At 38.2% G+C, this 20,541-nt stretch overlaps 2 protein-coding genes and 1 pseudogene across 2 annotated transcripts in view; all 3 read left to right on the forward strand.

The window, feature by feature from the left end:
• The window catches only part of Zng1a (Zn regulated GTPase metalloprotein activator 1A), a 41,081-nt gene extending 37,846 nt beyond the window's left edge, over positions 1 to 3,235 (forward strand). The window contains exons 12-14 of the mRNA XM_048806777.1: positions 91 to 156; positions 2,537 to 2,666; positions 3,049 to 3,235. Coding sequence (XP_048662734.1) covers positions 91 to 156; positions 2,537 to 2,666; positions 3,049 to 3,155 — 303 coding nt within the window. The 3' untranslated portion in view covers positions 3,156 to 3,235. The remainder of the gene's footprint in view (positions 1 to 90; positions 157 to 2,536; positions 2,667 to 3,048) is intronic.
• A 7,937-nt stretch (positions 3,236 to 11,172) lies between these two features.
• Positions 11,173 to 12,915, forward strand: LOC107148197 (forkhead box protein D4-like 1). The gene has a single exon (XM_048807012.1). It carries the CDS (start codon positions 11,219 to 11,221, stop codon positions 12,530 to 12,532), a length of 1,314 nt encoding a protein of 437 aa, XP_048662969.1. The 5' UTR covers positions 11,173 to 11,218; the 3' UTR covers positions 12,533 to 12,915.
• Positions 12,916 to 18,542: 5,627 nt separating this feature from the next.
• Positions 18,543 to 18,699, forward strand: LOC125617935 (annotated as a pseudogene).
• Positions 18,700 to 20,541: the final 1,842 nt, after the last annotated feature.

Raw genomic sequence — 20,541 nt, forward strand, 5'->3', positions numbered from 1 at the left:
TTTAACTGATTAATGATTGATCAGCTGTTTGTTGCATAGTTGTTATTATTAGCAATGCTTGGTCTTATTAAAATATTTCACTTGATACAGAATCTCCTGTGGGAAAAGAATGTAAGAAACAAGGACAATCGCTGCATGGAAGTCATACGACTTAAGGTGCAGTATGCAATATTACCCTTGTAGACTTTTGGACAAAGTTGTTTTCTTGGCTGTTAAATAACTATATTTGATTTTAAATTAAAACACTGGTTTTGGTACAAATATCTTTGTAGACTTTAATTTTTTCTCATTGCTGTAAAGGAGCTTTGGAAATCACTGCAAAAAGCATGATTTATTTGCACAGCTTCATTTTAGTATTGCTGCTAAAACAACCTGTGTGCTTTGAAATGTTAGTCCCTGTTCTCTACTCCCAGGTGTTCTGAGCAGTTCTTTGGCTAGTAAGCTTGACTCCATCATATTCTCCTCCTCTTGGCACCAGAGATTGGTCACTTAGAGAAAACTGTGTTTATTTTTCCAGGAGAGCTTCATTTAACAGAGAAATTTTGTTGAAAATCCTTCCCCTGCTGAGCCTTATGCTTCTTGATTCATTTGGCAGACACTAAACATTTATCATACTCTATGCAAAGTTACTAAGGACTAGAAGAATTCTTGTTCTCTGTGGAAAGTCATTCATATCACTTGACATTTGGGTATATATGTCAAAAGGTATTTTTTCCTCTCAATGGAGTGGTTCTAAGGTGTGTGCATAACAAATCAGCAGTCATTTCAGTGTATACTCTTGTCATCTCACAAGTGTGAATCAAGTTTCTATTACTGTTCATAACTAGATTCTCTCTCCAGTTAACAACTAACTTCCTGGGGCTCTGCCTAGGATTTTCTGCACAGTGACACAGGTGAATCTTGGTCTACTTGCACATCCCACACACTCAGAGGAAGTAACCCAGATCTTGCTTGCTGCTGCTTTATGACTGTAACACCAGCAACTTCCCATGATTCAACCGGCAGAACACATTTCTTCCCGTAACTGCTTTTATCCCCTAGGTACTATACATGGGGTGGTTATCTAGAAAGGCAACAGTTTGGGTATTTACACTAACGCTTGCACCATGACCTATGTAGAGTTCATTATCTTATCTTGTACTATTTCAATTTCAATTTTGCCCTTAAAATGTGTGACAGCTTCTCAGCAGTTGTCTTCCTTTGGCTCTGCCTTTGGCCCTCCTCCTATCACAACACCAAGTGATTCTGGAGCAAAACAGTCTTTCCTGTTAAAAAGAATTAGTCATACAATCATCACCATGTTTAAAATATTAACTCTAGTAACAGCTGATGTTTCACAATCTTTATATAAATAATAGAAAATTGATGCTTGCATAATTTTTCCCAAGGCGTCTCTTATTCCAAAAGTTCAAATTTAAAAAGCAGATCACACAACTGAACATAGGAAAAAAAAAAAAAAACAACCTGAAAGAAATATCCTCCAAATAAACAAGTATGCCAAAAACCCACAAAAATTGTATAGTAGGAATGAGTGAGCAGTTTGTCTCCTATTTAAAAAATATATATGTGAAAATATATGTCACAGACATTTCAGAGAAATTAATTTCATCCCTATAGCAGCTAGTGTATCAGATAATTTCTTTCCCATTTCTGTAAATCAATACAAAGTGAACTTTAGATAAACGTAATAGTTCTACTCCATTTATTGCAAACCATTTCTAGAACAGATAATTTAATTAATCACTCAAAATCCTTTAACTTCTCAAATTTTCTCACTAATTCTGCTTAAAAGCAGAATAATTAATAGTATATGATATATTACATTTTATCATTTTGTTGTTTCAGTTTTAGGTTGTGATCAATAACACTGAAAGACTTTTTTAGGCTGGCGATGTAGCACAATGTTAGCATGCTTGCCTAGCATGCACCAGGCCCTCGGTTCAGTCCCCAGTACTGGAAAAAAAATATGTTTTAGACAACTTAGTGAGAACCTGTCTCCAAATAAAAAAACAAAAAGGGCTGAAAAATGTAGTTTAGTGGTAGTGTGTCCCTGGGTTCAATCCACAGTATCACCAAAAATAATGCAAAGAAAAGAATACTATATGTGTTAATTCTATTATTAGAAAAAAGGATTGTTTTTTAAAAATCAATGTACATAAGTCCTTTTAAAAAAAATATTTATTGGGGCTGGGGAGGTGGCTCAAGCTGTAGCGTGCTCGCCTGGCATGTGCAGGGCGCTGGGTTCGATCCTTAGCACCACATAAAAATAAAATAAAAAGATGTTGTGTCCGCCAAAAACTAAAAAATAAATATTAAAAAATTCTCTGTCTCTTAAAAAAAAGAATATTTATCTTTTAGGAAACTATTTTCAGTGCACAATAATTGGAGTAAAATAATTTCCCCAGATTTATGAATTTTTTGAAAAAAAATGGCAGAAATTAAGCCATTCATAAAAAGCCATTCATTAAAAGCAGAAATGCATCATTTCTGCTTTTAACTTTGAGCTGAGTCTGATTGATCACTCTCTGTGAAGCAGGGGTTGGTGTCGATCAAAGACAAACCACAACAAGTGATTGTCCAAGGTGTCCATGAACTCTATGACCTGGAAGAGACTCCAGTGAGCTGGGAAGATGACACTGAGAGAACCAATCGATTAGTCTTTATTGGTAAGTGGCAAAGGATAAAATTTCTAAAGCAAAATTTTAAAAAAGTTTTGAAAAGGATATTATGTGCTTTATAAGTAGGATATTATGTGCTTTATTTTAATTAAAATAAGCTTGTAGTTAGTATATTTGTCTTAATCATGTAATAACATTCACAAATACTCATTAGGCCTTTTACTCTTAAAATAATTTTAGAAAAGTGGTTACTCTTAAGTACCAATTTGGTTCTGAGGCTTAATTAGAAAATCAAAGAAGGAATCACTTAACTATGTTGTTTTTATAGATTTCTGAAGATCATTAAGCATTTAACAATCTGAAATTGATGGGTGAACTATGTTACTTTAATAAGCAAAATATAATTATGCTATATTTTTTTTATTTGCAGGCAGGAATTTAGATAAGAATATTCTTAAACAACTATTTATTGCTACAGTGACAGAAACAGAAAAGCAGTGGACAACACAGTTCGAAGAAGATCAAGTATGTCCATAACACTAGAAGCATTTTTTATCAAAAGGACCAGATGGTAAAAATGAGAATAAGTTCCTACTGGATGCATTTCAATCATCTACTATTTTCATTACTTCTGTTATGAATTCCAATGTATTTTAAGATAGTATTTATTTTACAGGGTTAATAAATTTTAGTAAATCAGTGCTATAAAACATTTGACATTCACACAATAAAAATAAAAAAAAAAACAAAAAACCTCTGAAGTTTTTTTTTTATGGGGGAAAGCCAAATGTTTCACAAAAATTTCTTTCACAATTCATTTTTCACAATTTGAAGTTGATATATGTGGAATTCCTACCCTTTATTATTTATATTAATATTAAGCCTTTGAACATTTTCATTTTCCCTTAAAACTTCAGCTGACTCAAGAGATATGATTATTAACAAATTTTTTTTCTGAACAATTATTGTCACTTAGTTTCTGTTACATGAAATAAAATAAGTCTCTGTTGTCCCTAACGACTTCAAATCTGGAAGAAATTTGAGTCAAAGATATTAAGTCTTATCTCTTATTTATAATCAAGCCTTACTGATCATGTAATGAAACTTCAGCTATTTATTTTGTAATATATTTAGGAGATTCCAATTTTAGAATTTCTAAGCTAATTTTACTACTGGTATTAAATTCATCTTGATTATTTTCATCTTCTTTAATTCTAATTATGAGCTAAAAAGTGATGAGGTACAAACCATCAGCTCTAACTACAGTTTAATAATCTTTATTTAGTGTGTAAGTATATAATGACTGAGGAATTCTTAGTAAGGGCCAAGTCAGCGTAACTTACTCAGATTGTTGGAAAAGCGTAGGTAGAATTTAATGAAGAGCTTTCACAAACTAATAGTTGTTAGCTATCATAGAAGACTATCAAAAGACTATCAAAAATTTTTGGATTTTTTTCCATACATTTTAAGTTAAGGAGTTACATCTGTGTTTTGAATGGTTGTCATGGTTGAAGAGAGAAAGCTAATGGATTAAATTACCTTGATTTGGTTATTACTGTTACATTCTTTTGGAGTCTGCTGGTAAGTTTGCTGATCCTGATCTTCCTTCTATTCTGTTCTACATTTTAAAAATATAACTTCTCTATAACCACCCTATTGCCTCTTGAATCCATTCACTTTAATTCAGGTGTAAGAGAATATTTTGAGGGGCTGGGGGTATGTAGCTCAGTGGGAGTGCTTCCTTAGCATGTGTGAGACTCTAGCACCACAAAGAACAAAAAGACAAGAACAAAAGAAAAATAATATTTTGTGATAGACAATAAATCAACCCAATAAAACACTGATTTTTAAGTCACATCTGAGATTTAAGTCTAGCTGTGCTGCTTCTCAGCTGTGTAATCTTTGGCAAAGTATTTACCCTGAGATTGGTTTCCTTATTTATCAAGTGGGTAATAATATCAATCATTCCAGGATTAAATAGGTTTATAATGCATCCAACACAGCTCTTGGCACATAGCAGAGCCTATAGAAATATTTTATTCTTCCTAACAATTTAAATTTGTTTTATAACTAATGTGTTCACAATAATATTCTTTGGCAAATAATAAGTGTCTAAATCGATCTGTTCTAGACCCTGAAAAAGGGCTTTATCATTAGTTGTAGGAGAAATTTCTGAAATAATATTAATCTATATGCTTGAATATCTATAAGACTCATGGATATCTGTTTCCTTTGAAGTGTACTAAATTAATCTTTAAATGTTTTTCATTATACAAGTATTGTATATGAGTATGTTTTAAGAATGCAAACATTACAGATAAAGTGAGTCTTTCCTCTCTCCTCCCTCATCTCTGTCACTTCTTAGGCCTAAACCAATGTTCCATCCTTATGCATTGTTTCTTTTCACTTATGCATTGTGTCCCAGAATGAAACAGTGGGATTCCCAGGGATCATAGCCAGTCTAAGCTGCTTCTTCAGGGAACTTAAGACATTTGTCATAGATACCCTCAAGGATATTTCCATGACAGTGCTTACAAATCTTTCTTATTCTTTAACTGCTGCATAGAAATTTAGATTATAGCATACTTTTTATTTTTATTTTTTTTAAGTTTATAGAGACCGTCCAGTTTACCTCTGTATTAGTACTGGTGTAGAAACAGCACATAATAGATAAAGGCCAAATTCTCACATTGCTTACAGTCTTGTGGAGGGATATACATAAATGAGAAAATAGGAGGCAGCCCTAAGCAGGCTGATATAAAGATAAACTTTAGATTGGGTGGTCATGGAAGTTGGCCCTTAAATTGAGAACTGAATTAAAAGTAGTCATTCATACAAAGTAGGGAAGGAAGCTCCACATAAAAAGAGTAAGTCATTTAGGTAGGCAAGATAATAATGTATTGTGGAGACGGGGGTGGGGTGGAAAGCAGGGGTAGCAGCAGCTAGGTTTGTTGTTCCTTGTAGGACAGAGTTAAACATTAGGATCCTTCCTACTGGATGTATTTCAATCATCTATTATTTTCATTACTTCTGTTATGAATTCCAATGTATTGAACCCAGGGGTGCTTAACCACTGAGCTATATACCCAACCCTTTTTTATATTTTATTTAGAGACAGGGTCTCACCCTGTCTTCGGGCCTTGCTAAGTTGCTGAGCCTGGCTTTGAATTCACAATCCTCCTGCCTCAGCCTCCTGAGCTGCTGGGATTATAGGTGTGTGGCACCGTGCCCAGCTAGGATTATTCTTAATACACTGGTAAGTGACTTTGAGTGTGATCTTTGTGCACACCTCTGTGTGCATGTTTTTCTAGAGTAGATATTTAAGTGTGAAATCACTAGCTTCTAGGATATGCACGTTAACATTTTTAATAGCTTTTGATTAATTGGCCTTCCAAAAGATCATATCTTTTGCCTTTGTTCAGAGTGTAAGGCAGTACACATTTTCTGAAACACATTTTAACTTGTCTATCAGAATGGACTGGCATCTCATGGATTCTTTTGGATTTTATACTGTATTGTATGTTACATTTATTCCTTCCTTGAGTTGAGGGTATATTCTACATTATTTTTCCTAAAATAAAGTATTTTCCAATTATCAGAGCCATAATTTAGCCTATACCTTCAGGACACTGGAAACTTGCTAAAGATATTCTGTAGAGGTTTGGGAATTGATAATAATATTAATGTGGACCTTTCTTTATGCTATAGAAGATCTGCAGGGTAATATGATGATGATCATTATCATCACAGTTTAGATGTGGTTCATCTGAAATTTTATAGATCCCTGTGAGATACAGGATAAATTACAATACTTGCTGAGCCTCATTTCATAAAATGGAAGTAACAAGGCAACTTTTCTTTGGATTGTTCCAGGGATTCAAATTTAAAACACCCTGAATAGATTCTCAACAAATGTGAATTCCCTTTTCTACAAGACTTTTTTGCATATACAATTCAGGCTTCTGCACACCTTAAAACAAATGTTTCCTTGGGAGGCCTTTTCCAGTTAAAGAGGCAAGAAAATTGTACTGAGTTTATGAGAGATGTAGGGAGGTATCAGCATAAGTTGTGAGGGGTGGACCCAGTGATTAAGAGGTCAACTTGGTAAAAACTTTCAAAGTTTTCTCTGTCCTAATGACTACCAAATGGTGTGTGAGTTAGAAAGATAGCTCATTTCATTTTGTTAGACTCCTAAGCAGACTTGTGGGGTGGGGGTGGGGGTGGCTTTTTATCACCTTCCCTTCTTGCTACCCAGAGTTGTATTGTTTTTAATTTTGGGGGGTTTGCTTCTATTCAAATTATAGTATTTTTATTTTTAAAAAGTTGTCTTGGGGGATGTGGATGTAGCTCAGTGGTAGAATGCCTAGCATGAGCATGGCCCTGGATTGGATGCCCAGCACCATACAAAAAAAGTTTCCTTTGGCATGGGGTTGTAGCTCAGTGGTAGAGCACATGCTTAACCTGGCCAAATCCCTGGGTTTACTCCCCAGCACCAAATGCATAAATAAATAATATTCTAAAATTAAAGAGAAATTTAGTCATTTTATAGACTTGTGAGTAGAAATTAGGAAAATCAAAAATATCTTTTAGAGTTTTTAATTCCTAGATTGTGAATGTTAAAAGCAGTTATCAACAAAGTAAAGCAAAAGCTAATGATTTTTCTTTTTACCCTAATGATTTTCACTACTTTAGAACATTATGGGTTTGGTTGCTAATTGATTGTTTCCCTTAGATTACTGGTAGGTGGGAAAACTATATTTTTAGATTGCTTTAAGAAGATTTTTCTCACTTCCAGAAATGCCTTACAATTGGTGGGGGTGATATAGAAAGAATTGAATTCTGCTTTTGACTATCTGACAACTCACCCTATTTGAATGAGAAAAAAAGATATTAGAATTATTTTATCAGAATGAGTCTTAATAGTAGAATCAATTTTACCTTTTAACTCTGTTGATGACCAAATTACCTTAAATTTTTATAGAGTGGAATGGAGAAAAAATAAACATCATCATTCTTCTTGAAGATTAGATTAGAAAGGTTTGGTTTTCAAACTAGAATGTTGTTCTGGCAAAACAAAATTAAAACAAAGAAGTGATCACCAAACACTTGAGTGCCCAGTAAGGCACTATGTTAAATGTTGTAGAAGCTACAAAATAAAACTTGATTCTTTTGTTTGTTTTTAATGGTACTGGGGATACATCCCAGAGATGCTCTATACTGAGCGAAATCCCCAACCCTCTTTCATTCTTATTTTGATATAGGGGCTTAGGAAGTTTTCCAGGCTGGCCTCAAACTATTGGTAGTCCTCTTGCCTCAGCCTCCTGAGTAGCTGGGATTACAGGTGTGTACCACCATGCCCAGCTAAAACTTGATTCTTAAGGCAACACTATGGAATTGATGGAGTGGGACATTAGGAATTCCTTTTTCTTGTTTAGAGTGATGTACCATTATTAAGTTTTCCCAACATATACAACTTAGTTTTCATTGCTATAGCTCTTTTGTTTTAACATTTGATTTGGGGGATGACTTTATTCACATATAATTGATATGCCATAAAATTGATACATTTAAAGTATAAATTTCATGTTTTTTAGTATACCTACAGTTAGATATTACCACTATCTAATTCCAGAACATTTTCATTACCCCTAAAAGAAACTCTACAGCCTTTAGCAGTTACTTTCCATTGTCCCCTCCCCCAGCCAACACAAATCTTTTTGTTTTTTAGATTTGCCTATTTAACTTCCTTTCATGAATCATGTTTTCAGGGTTCATCCATGTTGTGATATGTGTCAGTACTTCATTCCTTTTTGTTACTGAATAATATCCATTGTATGGATATGTCATGTTTAGTTTATCAACTCATCAGCTGATGGTCATTTAAGTTTCTGTTTTTTGTCTCTTAGATCCTTTTATTCTCCATGTTTAATTTTTTAAAAGAATGTATTATTAAAGGAATGTTTTAGATTTACAGTAGATTGAGCAGGTAGTAGTTTACCCCTATGCACATACTATTAACAACTTTCAATGGTATGGTAGCTTTGTACAATTAGTGAATTAATATTGATTTATTATCATTAGCTAAAGTTCACATTTTTTGTTTCCCTGTTTTTTTACATTTTTTCTGATTGAGAATCCCATGCAGGATAGTACATTACATTTAGTAGTTATATAACTCTTGACTGTGACAATTTCTTAAACTTCCCTTGTTTTAATTATCTTGACAGTTTTGAGGAATATTGGTCAGGTACACAAGACGCTCTTCTATTAGAATATTGGTCAGGTATACAAGATGCTCTCTAAAAACATTCTATTGATGTTTTTTCTTATGGTTAGACTAAGATTTAGAGAACAAAGATCAGAGTGCCATTTTCATCATGTCATCTCATAGGTATGTACTATCAACATGATCTAGGCAATTGATGTTGGTTTTGATCAGTTTGTTGAAGTTGTATTTGTCAAGTTTCTCCACTGGAAAGGGTTACTTACTCTCCCCCCCCTTCCATATAGTACCCTGGAATAAATCACAAGTAGTGGAGAATTATATTCCACCTCCTTATGGGCAGAATATCTACGTAATTTATTTGGGATTCTTCTGCAAGGGAGCTTTCTCTTTCCCCCATTTATTAATTTACACAGTCATTGGTTTTTATCAATATGGATACATTTATTTTGTACTTTCTTTTATAATCCAGTACTATTTTATTTTGTTGCTTAAATTGTCCCAGCTTTGGCTACAGGGAGCTCTTCAGTTGTCTCCAGTTCCTCTCTGACACACACTCATTAATGTGCGTTTTTGAGCACATATTTAACATCCTTTTATTTGTAAATAACCCAAATCCCCATAGAAGTTGACTTTAGGAAAACTAACAATACTCCCTTTCCCAGGTCATCTGATTCTTTTGCTAGTGGGGAAAAATATACCTCTTACCAGAGGCTTGAGGGGAGAATCAGGTTGAATGAGACATCTGTGCTGGCCCTCCAAAAGCTTAGATCACACAAATAGTCATTGGTAAATTTGGGATTCAGACACAAGTCTCTTAGGCACAACCCTTCTGTTATTTGTTCTCCTTTAAGTTGCATCTAACTAAAAAGCCTTAGAAGGGTTAAAACTTCAGCAATACAGAGTAAGGCTTAACAGTAAGGAAGATGTTCTTCAAATTCTGTCTGAAAAGTACTAGCTACTCTACTTTTAATCCTGAAGGTATGAAGCTACTTTTTGATTATATTTTGCCCTTATAGTTATCTTCTGATTTCTCTCTGAAAATTCACTGTCATTTTATAAACACTAATGTGATTATGTGATTCTATGAGATGCCACCTCACCGTGTCCCCCAAGTAGGTGGGTTTTAAATTATTTATGTATTGTGGCTTAATATTTTATCGTAAGAACCCTATTTGTATAGTAAAATGAAGCCAATCTAAAAGTCTTGTTAATTCCAAGGATTCTAGGTGAGTCAGTTAAATAGCTGTTGTCATTCCACTCCTGTTATTACAATAAATGCTTTGTGTGTCTAAAAAAGGTAGAAGGATCAGAAGAAGGAGAGAAAAAGAATGACATTTATGGGTAGAGATTCCCTTTGGGGGCCAATTTAATGTGAATCAATTAAATTGATCATAACCATTAAGAAAAAGAAGAAAATATCAGGAATCACTGTATTGTAAGGTTTCTTTTTTGTGAAACACATTCTAGGCATGCTTATTTGTTCGTGCAAGATAATGGTATCAAATACATTTCTTACTATAGCCAAATGTTCAAAGAAGTTGGAGAATTACTGCTGTGAGGAGGCAGGGGAATCCTCTATTTAGTCATCCTGCCTTCACTTCACCCTGAATTGCCACAATTTAGTGCTCTGATATTTGAGTCTTTTTAAAATTTTTTGTCAGGGAGAGCATATGGGAAACTTGTATGGAAGGTAGGAAGGACAATAGACTCCTTGGGCTGAATATTTAAAAATAATTCAGGCCACCATTCTGGATGATGACAAAATCCACCAATGAAAGTGGGTGATTAACCATCTAAGAAATATCCCCCTCCTCAAATAAATCCTTTTACTGATAATTCAACACCATATACATTTCAGTGCTCTACCTCACTGCCAAATTCTGTTTGCAGAAAGGTCCGAACGTCAAGGTAGTCGCTGAAGACCATATTTTCTTCAGTTTTATTTACACAGTTTTAAAGCATGTTCACAGAACCCAGGCAATGCCAGGGCTAGTGGGCTGGTTAAACTCGAAAAGCCAAACATATGGCGGGTGGCTGTAAGGAGGAGGGGGCTGAGGGGCTCCTCCCTTGAGTAATGTTTGCGCTGCTGACCCTCCTTATTGGACTGCGTCAGGGGAAGTGGCACCGCTCTGAGGTAGGGAAAGAAGGTTATAAACGGCGGGAGGGGGATCCGGCACTCAGGGTCTCAAAGAAGCTTTAATAAAAGGCAAAGTGCATCTTTGCCGAATGGTGTTGGAAAGGAGAAGAAACAAACACAATCGAAGACTAAAAAGGTACTAGCGTTTCTGCTTCTTGAAACACTCATCTTAGGCAACACACTCCAAGCCAGGTGAGTCACCGTCACCTTCCCTGCGTCTGCAATAACTGCCCTTCCATGAGCTTACCAAGAGCCAAGCGCAGTCGCTTCACACCGCAGCCCAGCTTCCGAAGGTCGGATGGAGAAGACGGTGAAATTGATGTCCTGGGAGAGGAGGAAGATGAAGACGAGGAGGAAGAGGAATACCAGGAGGTGGAGGGGAGCCCGAAACACCTAGAACGGCTGCACCAGCCCGGGCCTCAGGGGGCGCGACCCGCTGCGATTCCAGTTCCCAGAGAGCGCACCGAGGGCGGCTATGGCCAGAGCGACTCCCCGGAGTTTGTCAGCAAGTTCAGGGTTCAGACGAGGTCCGCGGCGGCCTCTGGGGATGCCCCGCAGCCGACCAAGCCCCCCTACTCGTACATCGCACTCATCACCATGGCCATCCTGCAGAGCCCGCACAAGCGCCTCACGCTCAGCGGTATCTGCGCCTTCATCAGCGGCCGCTTCCCCTACTACCGCCGCAAGTTCCCAGCCTGGCAAAACAGCATTCGTCACAACCTCTCGCTCAACGACTGCTTCGTCAAGATCCCCCGCGAGCCGGGCCATCCCGGCAAGGGCAACTATTGGAGCCTGGATCCCGCCTCCCAGGACATGTTTGACAATGGCAGCTTCCTTCGACGAAGGAAGCGTTTCAAGCGCCACCACCCGTCCCAAGGCGGTCACTTGTACCACCCTTTCCCACTGCCTGCCGCGCCCGCCAACCTGCACGGCCCCCACCCAGGCCTCCTGCTTGGGTCCCCGGTCCCGACGCAGCCTGTCCCGGGGGCCTATCCCACCACCACACCCGGGAGCCGCCAGTGTGCCCTGCTGCACCCACATCCACTACGCTACCTGCTGCTCTCAGCCCCGGCTGAAGCGCCCAGGAGTGCGGAACGCGCGGACTTGGCAATTCCCAGCACTCTCCAGTCGCTGCAGCCCTCGCTGGGCTCACAGCCTTGGGAGGAGGGCAAGGGCCCGGTGTCGAGGCCTAGAGGCGGGCACACCTCCTTCAGCATTGAGAGTATTATGCAAGGAGTCAGCGCTGAGGGAAGAAGGGCCACGCAGAGTCTGCCCCCGACTCCATGGGGCTACTGCCACCTGCTCCAGCACCCGTCGTGCCTGTTGCACCCCCAGGGCCCGTTGCTGAACGTGTCCGCCGCTCGGACAATTTTACAGCAGCAGCAGCAGCAGCACTGTGTCAGCAGCTGTGCTACCAGCAAAGGAACGCTGTTGGGCCGGCACCTGTCTGCCGTCGCGGCGCTACTAAGGTACCAGCCGGTAGCAGAGGGCTCTAGACCGACTTCGCTGGCCGCCTCTTCTGGTGGAGAGGGGACTTCACCAGCCTTTTGATTAGTAAGGACACCCTGCCTCCTGGCCAACCCCGCTGGGCGCACCTGGAGTCAGGTGTCAGAGCGGTACCATCCACTGTCCGGCTCCATCACCTCCCGAGGCTTCCACAGTTTTTCCGATTTGCACTTTTCCTGATGAACTGTGAACAAGAATGGGATATTTTCGCTTTGGTATTAAAAGAAAAACAAAGAAAGCAGAATCTCCAATGCAGAGTTTCCTCATTCTTTGTTCCCTAGGAACTGCAAGTATGCCCCAGAATAGTGCAGAATGCGTATGCTCTCTGTGTCCTCCTGAAATACGTATCTAATACAAAGGAATTTCAATTTCAGAACATTTATTTCTTATGTTTATTTGATGTGCCATATTCCATGGGAAAGTGTTAAAATGAAGCCTTGCTCTACAAATTAAATAAAATTCTAAATCCCAACACTACATCGTTTATATTCTACCAATGTCTCATTATTTGGTTTGTAAATGGAACATCATTTAAAACTTATATTCTTTCCCTGCAATTAAACAACTTGTTTTTAGGATTCGTATTCATTTATGAATATAAGAAACAACCAATGTTTAATTTTTTAAAACATTTTGAATATTTGAGTTTGAAAAAGCCTGCCTTTTAAAATGGGAGATTTGGTATTAATGAAATCTCTAGAAGAAAAAGAATACCAGGATATGTATTATCCTTTTGTTTTTGTTTTTCTTTTTTTTAATGTGTTGACTTTTTTAAGCTGGAGTATGCTTTGAGGTCAAATTGAAAAGTAGTGGACATTCATGCAGGAGAAAAAGGATACACACATATCAAAGCACTAAGATTTCCAAAGCTTTTTCTTAAAACAACAAAAGCTTCTGAAAAGATTTGCAGCCATTGCTGGGCTTCAGGTGACCAAGTGGGGGAACCGAGAAAGGCAAGAATGATCATCAAGAAATACTGCGGGGGGCGGGGGGTGAGAAGCAAATTTCTAGAGATAAGTCGTTTTGAACCCTTTCTGAGCAGAGTTCATGTTTCCTGAGAATTATATTCCAGGCGTCTTTGAAGAAAGTCATTCTGTGAATGTTCCCCTATTCATTCCCCAGACATAGTTGTGAATTTCTCATTTCAGGAGGGAAGGAAAATGGCACACACTCTTACAGTCATTTAACTAACTGGCTGATTTTTAAACGTTGGCTTCGCATATACATTCCATTATTTGGATCTTTGACGCGCCCTACCTGCGATTCCCACTCGTGGGAAAGTTGGGAAAGTTCCCAGGCCCCACGCTTGGTAGTTTCCAATTTCTCTCCCCTTTGCATAAGCAGTTTTCACCCGCACAGCACCACTGGTGTCCGAAAAATAGACCCCTTTTGGCAAATCTGGCAGGTCTCGGAATCTGAGAATTTGGAAACAAACCAAGCGTCGACGGGACCTATTTCATTCCTGTTCTCACCCGCTCATAGTTCAATTTCCCTTTGTCCCTGTATTCAGTTAACAAACGCAATCCCAGAGCCGGGAGCGCTGCGACAGCACCAAGAGGGCCGCCGGCTGGCAAAGTGGATGGTCGCCTGGTGCTGCGGGTTCAAGAACTCCGAAGGCTTGCAGAGTCCTTACCGCTGGCCGGCCCTAATGGAGGTGCTGCAGTCCCCTGGGCGCCGGCGGCCGGTCGGTGGGGAAAAATGTGCAGAGGGGATGTCGCGCTCGGTTGGTGACCAGGCCTCTGCCAACCTCCTTCCAGACCGCGCACAGCTCTAGGTCACAGTTCTGGATGCTCGGCCCGGTTCTTGAGGTTTTCAAGGGTGACGTGTTGTTTGAGGGTAAAAACCTCGTCGCTTTCGAGTTTTGCTAAGAGTGGAGGGTCAAAGAAGACCCTTGGACCCGACTTATTGAGAACAGGCTGTTGGGATGCACTCGGAATGCACTCCACTTGGAGCTGCTCTGGAGAGTAGCCCAAGGGCCAGAGCAAAGAGCCAGGGATTGAGCGGTGCAACGGCTGGGAGAGGGCAGGAGGTAAACTTGGGGAAAGGGACTCATCCCCCTGTCCTATCCTTTAGTATATAAGAGCACGATTATTATTAGTGGTTGTCATTCCTCTGCTTCTTGTCAAGCAGGCTCTGGGTTTCCTTTAACCTTTCCAATACTCGATGAGGAAGACCCTAGATTTCCTTCCTACCCCGCATTTTGCAGACTGACAAACTCAGAGAACTTAAGTCGCCAAAGGACCCTCAGCACTGGGACCTGTCTGCTTTCGTAGTCACTAAATCTACCCACACCCACGACCAGCTCCAGTCTGAGCCTTCTGCAGGTCCCAAAAGCCAAAGACCCACGAAGGCCCCGGGTGCCACAATCTTTCTCCTAGCCTCTAGTCACTGTCCCCTCATACCAGAAAGAGCATTTCTCTCTTGTAGATCCGAGGCGCTAAAGGACTTGCATTCTGTCAGTTCCCTAAGCTTGGCACCTGGGCTCTCTTCTGAGTCTTCAGAGGAAAGAGCCTCCCTGGAGCAGTGGGAAGGTCAAGGACTGGAGTTCACTAGGTCACATCCCCGCCCATGAAAAACTAAAGCAATCAACAGAACTGGGAGGAATCAGAAGAGTGTCCTGTGAGTTTTTCCTTGCTGATGTGATTTTCGTTGCCTCTCTTCAGCTAGTCCCTAAGTCCTCACTTAGTTCACCCAGGCACCCCTCCAAGTCCAGGGAAGGTCATATTGCAAATCCTTCCCCTGTCACCTATCCAATCCTCTCCAAATCTTGGCTCTGAGGGCCACTTTGCGCATCTGGAAGACTGAAAAGTGCCCAAGGAGTTAGATAGCACAGTCCTGGGATGAGGGACCAAGAGGCGATAGGTTTGGGAGTTGCTGAACTGGAGGAAGGAGGAGCATTTAGTTCACTAGGTCTGGGTCGCTGGAGTGGGAGTGGAGATGGGGGCCTCTGAGCAGAAGGAAAGAGAATGTCTGGGGATCCTCAGGGGCTGGGATCTTCCAGGTTGGCAGAGGGCTGTGATCCAAGGTGCCTATCTGTGGCCAGCAGGCCCCAGCAGGTGACATCTGCATCAGGGGTAACATTCCATGTGCCCTAATCCTTCTACATTGACTATCCAAAGTGAATAGTACCTGCTTATACACTGGAATGTAGCTAATGCTTCAGGAAACTATTTGATCCCTAGACTGTGTCAGACACCCTTGCTCCTTTCATTTTGACTTGGATTCAACAATATATGGTAAAATCTAAAACAGCAGAAACTAGGAGAAAAATACGGCATTAAAAACTAACAATGCTAGCAATGAGATCAAGCAAATGATCTTTTAAGATTCTGTGCCTTTTACCACATTTTATTGGAAGTGTGGGAGAATCATGGTTCTTATTCCCCCACTACTTTTGGGGAGAATGTTCACAAATGTCTTTCCATATTAACATCTGATTACAGTTTAAATAATAATCTTACTGTAATTGCTAATGTCAACTTCTTGTAATTTCTACAAAGGTAGTTTAGTCTTAATAGATTTTTTTCATATCAGCACTAAAATTACTTAAATGGGCTTTTAGAGTTTGTTGATTCAGTATACACTGCTGACTGCAAAGAACTGATATAGATGATAACTATTTGTGCCAAAATTTGTTCTCCCAGAAAAAAAGTAGATGTAGAAAAAGATAAAGGATTTGAGAATCTATTATGAAATTCAATTCAACCTCAGTTCCCTGTTGCTCAATTACCTTAACAGAGTCAAAGTTTAGCTGAATTCAACTTAAGTTCTTATTTGTACTTACAATGGTGGAATGTTTATTAAATCAGTAATTAAGCATATTTGGAGACAGTTATGATTTAGCCAGTGAAGCAGTTTCTATTCTCAAATTGAGAAAACAATGAGGTTTAGGAAGCATAAGAAATTTCCTTTTCTTCAGATACTGTGATTTTACTATTTATATCTGTGACTATATTCAAAGCCATATTTATGATTCACAGTTTCAAAAATTAAGGTGACCTATTGTGATCCAAGATAATTGTTGAATAAGATATATTGTACTATATTTCAAGCACTTTTTTCTTTAGTTTTTAAAATGCATTTTTTAAAGTGGAAAATTCCAAACATACCCAAAGGTGTAAAAATTAGTAAAATTATTTTTTATTATAATTTTATTGTATTATAATACATTACATTGTGTTTTAATTAACCTCATGGCTGGGCCAACCTTGTTTTATCTTTACCATCTAATGGTCCTCTTCCCACTGGATTATTTTGAGTTCATTTCTAGATATCGTTATCATTTCATCCATAAATATTTTTAAATATTTCCCTAAAAGATAAAAGTTTCATTAATTTAACCATACTGCCACTATTACACCTAAATATTTCTTTAATAGCATCAATTAATTTAATTTAATAGCATCAATATCCTCATTTGGCTCAAAAGAAATTTTTTAAGTTGCTTAGTTTGAATTAGAATGCAAGTAAGGATCACACATTGTGTTTGGTTGCTATGGTTGTTTATATCTCTTTTAGGTTTCCCAATTCTCTTTCTCCTTTCCTTGCATTTTTGTTGAAAAAAACTAAATTGTTTGTCCTGAAGAATTTAACATTCTGAAATTTCTGGCTACAAGTAATATTTTCATGGCAAGATATACACGGAGATAAGATTATTTATATGAACTTTTGGATATTAGAATATTTGCAAAGAGGCAAGCATGGGTCTAGGAAAGCTTATGTGAAATTATCCTAAATATGTATATAGTATTTCCAGATTATTACTTTTGGTGTGTTTATAGAAATACAAAATTATCAATTTTTCAATTTTCATTGAAAATTTTAAACCTAATTTTGCTTTTGTGAGACTAGAGATCTCATACCTTTAAAATTTTAGTTCAAAGGCATTTTATGTTTCAAAATTTTAAGTTTTATAGTATTTTGTATGTTAAAACATAGAAGCTGGGCTGGTGCTCTAGCTCAGTGGCAGAGCACTTGCCTAGCCTGTGTGAAGGACTGGGTTTGATCCTTAGCATCACATAAAATTAAACAAATAAAGGCATTCTGTCCATCTACAACTACAAAAAATAAAAAAAAAATTAAAAAACCATAAAAGCTAAAATGTCATGTTTCTATGAGGGTCAGGCACTGGGTAATAGCACAAATTCTGGGTTTCTAAAAAGAAAAATTATTTTAGGATAGCTTTAAATTAAAGAGAATCAGGATATGAAGGGAATTAGATTGGAAAGAAAAAAACGTTCACTTGAATGTAAGAAATAAGTTTAATAAAAATTAAAGGCAGCTAATTTTTTGATTCCTTATTGCTTTAACAAGTATGTGTACAAAATAAAATTTTCATTTCCATTCTTCCATCATACATTGGACTTGAATGATTTAATTTGTCTTATTCTGCAATTATTTGTAATTTCTGTGCCCACCACTATCTGAAATCTTTGGGAAAGTAGAAGCCAAATCATATTCATCTTTATTTCTCAAACAATTCCTGACACCTTGTTAAAAATACACAACCAAATTAATTGAATTCTCTTATATCTATTGGTAGCTGTATAAATGAGTGATGTCATGTTTGCCTTTAAAATTTAAGTTTCAATGGTTCTAAATAATGTTCAAATTATTAACATTAATGTTTAAAAAGTATTCTTTACCTAGAGCAAGTAGATTTTAAGAAAAGGCTGTATCTTTTTATCTTGTAAAATGTAATTAATCCTTAACCACTTAATACCTATTTGGTGGAGCTGATTTTTATGCAATATTTTTGGGGTGTTTTTTTAAATTTGCTTATCTTTCGGTTTCACTACATTAAACACAGTGTTTTGTCACATGTATCTCTATATAATACATATACATTTTAATATATAATACATTTAACATTCGATAGCTTTGAAGATTTAATCTAGAATAGATTTAAATCTTTTAAAACTAAACCTATTTCAATACCTACTGAAAGGAAATAGCTTTTGTTAAAATAAAACTTAGACTTATGTTTCCTTGGGAACTCATTCAGCCCCAGGTATAAATGGATGTGAGAATTGAGTCTTCATATGAAATCTGTATCATTGCTTCTTGGCCTTTTGGCTAAGATCAAGTGTAGTATGTAATCTGCATGACATGATTTCCACTTAGGTTGCTTATTAGTAAACAACTTAACCTCTCTGTGTTTCAATTCCCCCATTAGATTTCACCTTACAAGGTCATTGTGGGGATTACCTAAAGTCCATGCATGCAAAGTACTTAGTGTGGGAGCTAGCATATGCTAAATGGTCTAAAAATGTTAATTATGAATTAATGATAATAATAACTATGATGTGTCCCTACATATGGGGGGAATCTTGCCTGACATCCTTGTGTCACAGTCTTCACATGGTGGCCATCTTTTATTTCCTGCTATTACTCAAGGCTGGTGAACAGCGTGTACTTTTTCTGTCAAAAGATTTGCAATGCTAGTTCATTTTAATTCAGCTTTGAAGAGAGGGGGAAAATGTGCACCATCACTTCTCAGGACCAACAGGACCTCTCAGGAAAGCAGTCTTTGCTTACACAGAGACTTGCCCTTGCCTCCCACTGAAGCCCAGCAGCATAATAAGAAATAGCAACAATAGTTCTAAAATTTTTAAATCAGCATATGTGCTAAAAAGCAGGCACAAACTTCTCTCATATGAATAAGCTGCTTTGTTTCTGTCCAACTTAATTTTCTCTTGATGTGTACATTTATTTTCCATTCATTTGTCCAGAAAATATTGATCGAGTAATTACTCTGTTAGGTGATGTACCCAGAGCAAGAAATACAATGAACAAGACAGATGCAGCTAGCCTTGGACAGACATGGAAGCAAGTAACTAAAAAGTCATGTGATAAATACTATGCTAGGTGAACAGTGTTATATGAGCATATAAGGAGGGACAGGGACAGCTGGGGATTTCCTGGAGAAAGAGAAACTTAAGCAGAGTCTTGAAGGTTGAGGAGGAGATAGCAGGTAAAGGAGAGAGAGCACTGGTGATCAGACATCTAAATAGTGATATCTGGCTGGCTAGCTTCTCTGTTTGTGACAGTGGACTTTTCAAGGATATGTGAGTGCTTCTCATGGACCATAAATAAATCTCAGCAACACAGCCAGGTGGTTTCATGTATGTCCTGCCCAAGAAAGCCACCTACAGGGGAAAGGGGAACTTAGCCTTAGGGAGCTGGAAGTGGCTTACCAGAGACCTCAGGGCTGTGGATGGAGTGGCAAGTCACCAGCTGGAATAGATATTCATTTGCTCACTCAGGTGAACTGCAGGTGAGGCTTCCCTGGCAATTGACGGGAATATTTCTAAAGAACCCACAGACGTACCTAAGAGATGGGTAGTCAGCTTTACTACCTGCCACATGCAGAGGTGACAATGCTAGAGCCCACAACAAATCAGTGAAGTGGCGTTGGGGATGTGCCTTAGTGGTACGGTGCTTACCTAGCATGCTTGAGGCCCCAGGTTCAGTCTCCAATACTGAAAAAAAATTAGTAAAATAATAACTACACTCCCATTGCCTCATCTGGGCTGATCTATTAGCCCAATAAACCTGGGACTGATGGGTGTTCTGGGATATGGAACTTTCTATGCTAGAAAGTGCCAGGAAAGTAGACAGTTGGTCATCCTATTTGGGGGTAGGATGGTGGTTACCAAGGATAGGTGGTGGGGTGAGGAACAGAAGAGAATTATTGTTTAATAGGTTCATATCCCCAAATAACCATCTCTGCCCCAACCCTAACTTTGGAAGAAGTCAGAAACTTTGTTAGCAAGATGGAGAAGAACTAAGGGAATGGAGAGAGAAACCCCCACACTCTTCTTCCCCAACAGTAGATCCTCAACTGCAACAGGCCCTAGTCCTAGAGGGAGAAGTCTAAATCTGACACAATATTGAAATCTTGTATATTACTTAGGGATGACAATTTTAAGTTTACTGAATTGAAACTGCATTGTACCACATGAAATAGCCAGAAAACTTTATTTTTTTTTTTTAGTGAAAATCATGTAACATAAAATTTACCACCCTAACCATTTTTAAATGTAAAGTTCAGT

Source organism: Marmota marmota, unplaced genomic scaffold, assembly GCF_001458135.2.
Source record: "Marmota marmota marmota unplaced genomic scaffold, marMar, whole genome shotgun sequence".
Classification (NCBI taxonomy): Eukaryota; Metazoa; Chordata; class Mammalia; order Rodentia; family Sciuridae; genus Marmota; species Marmota marmota.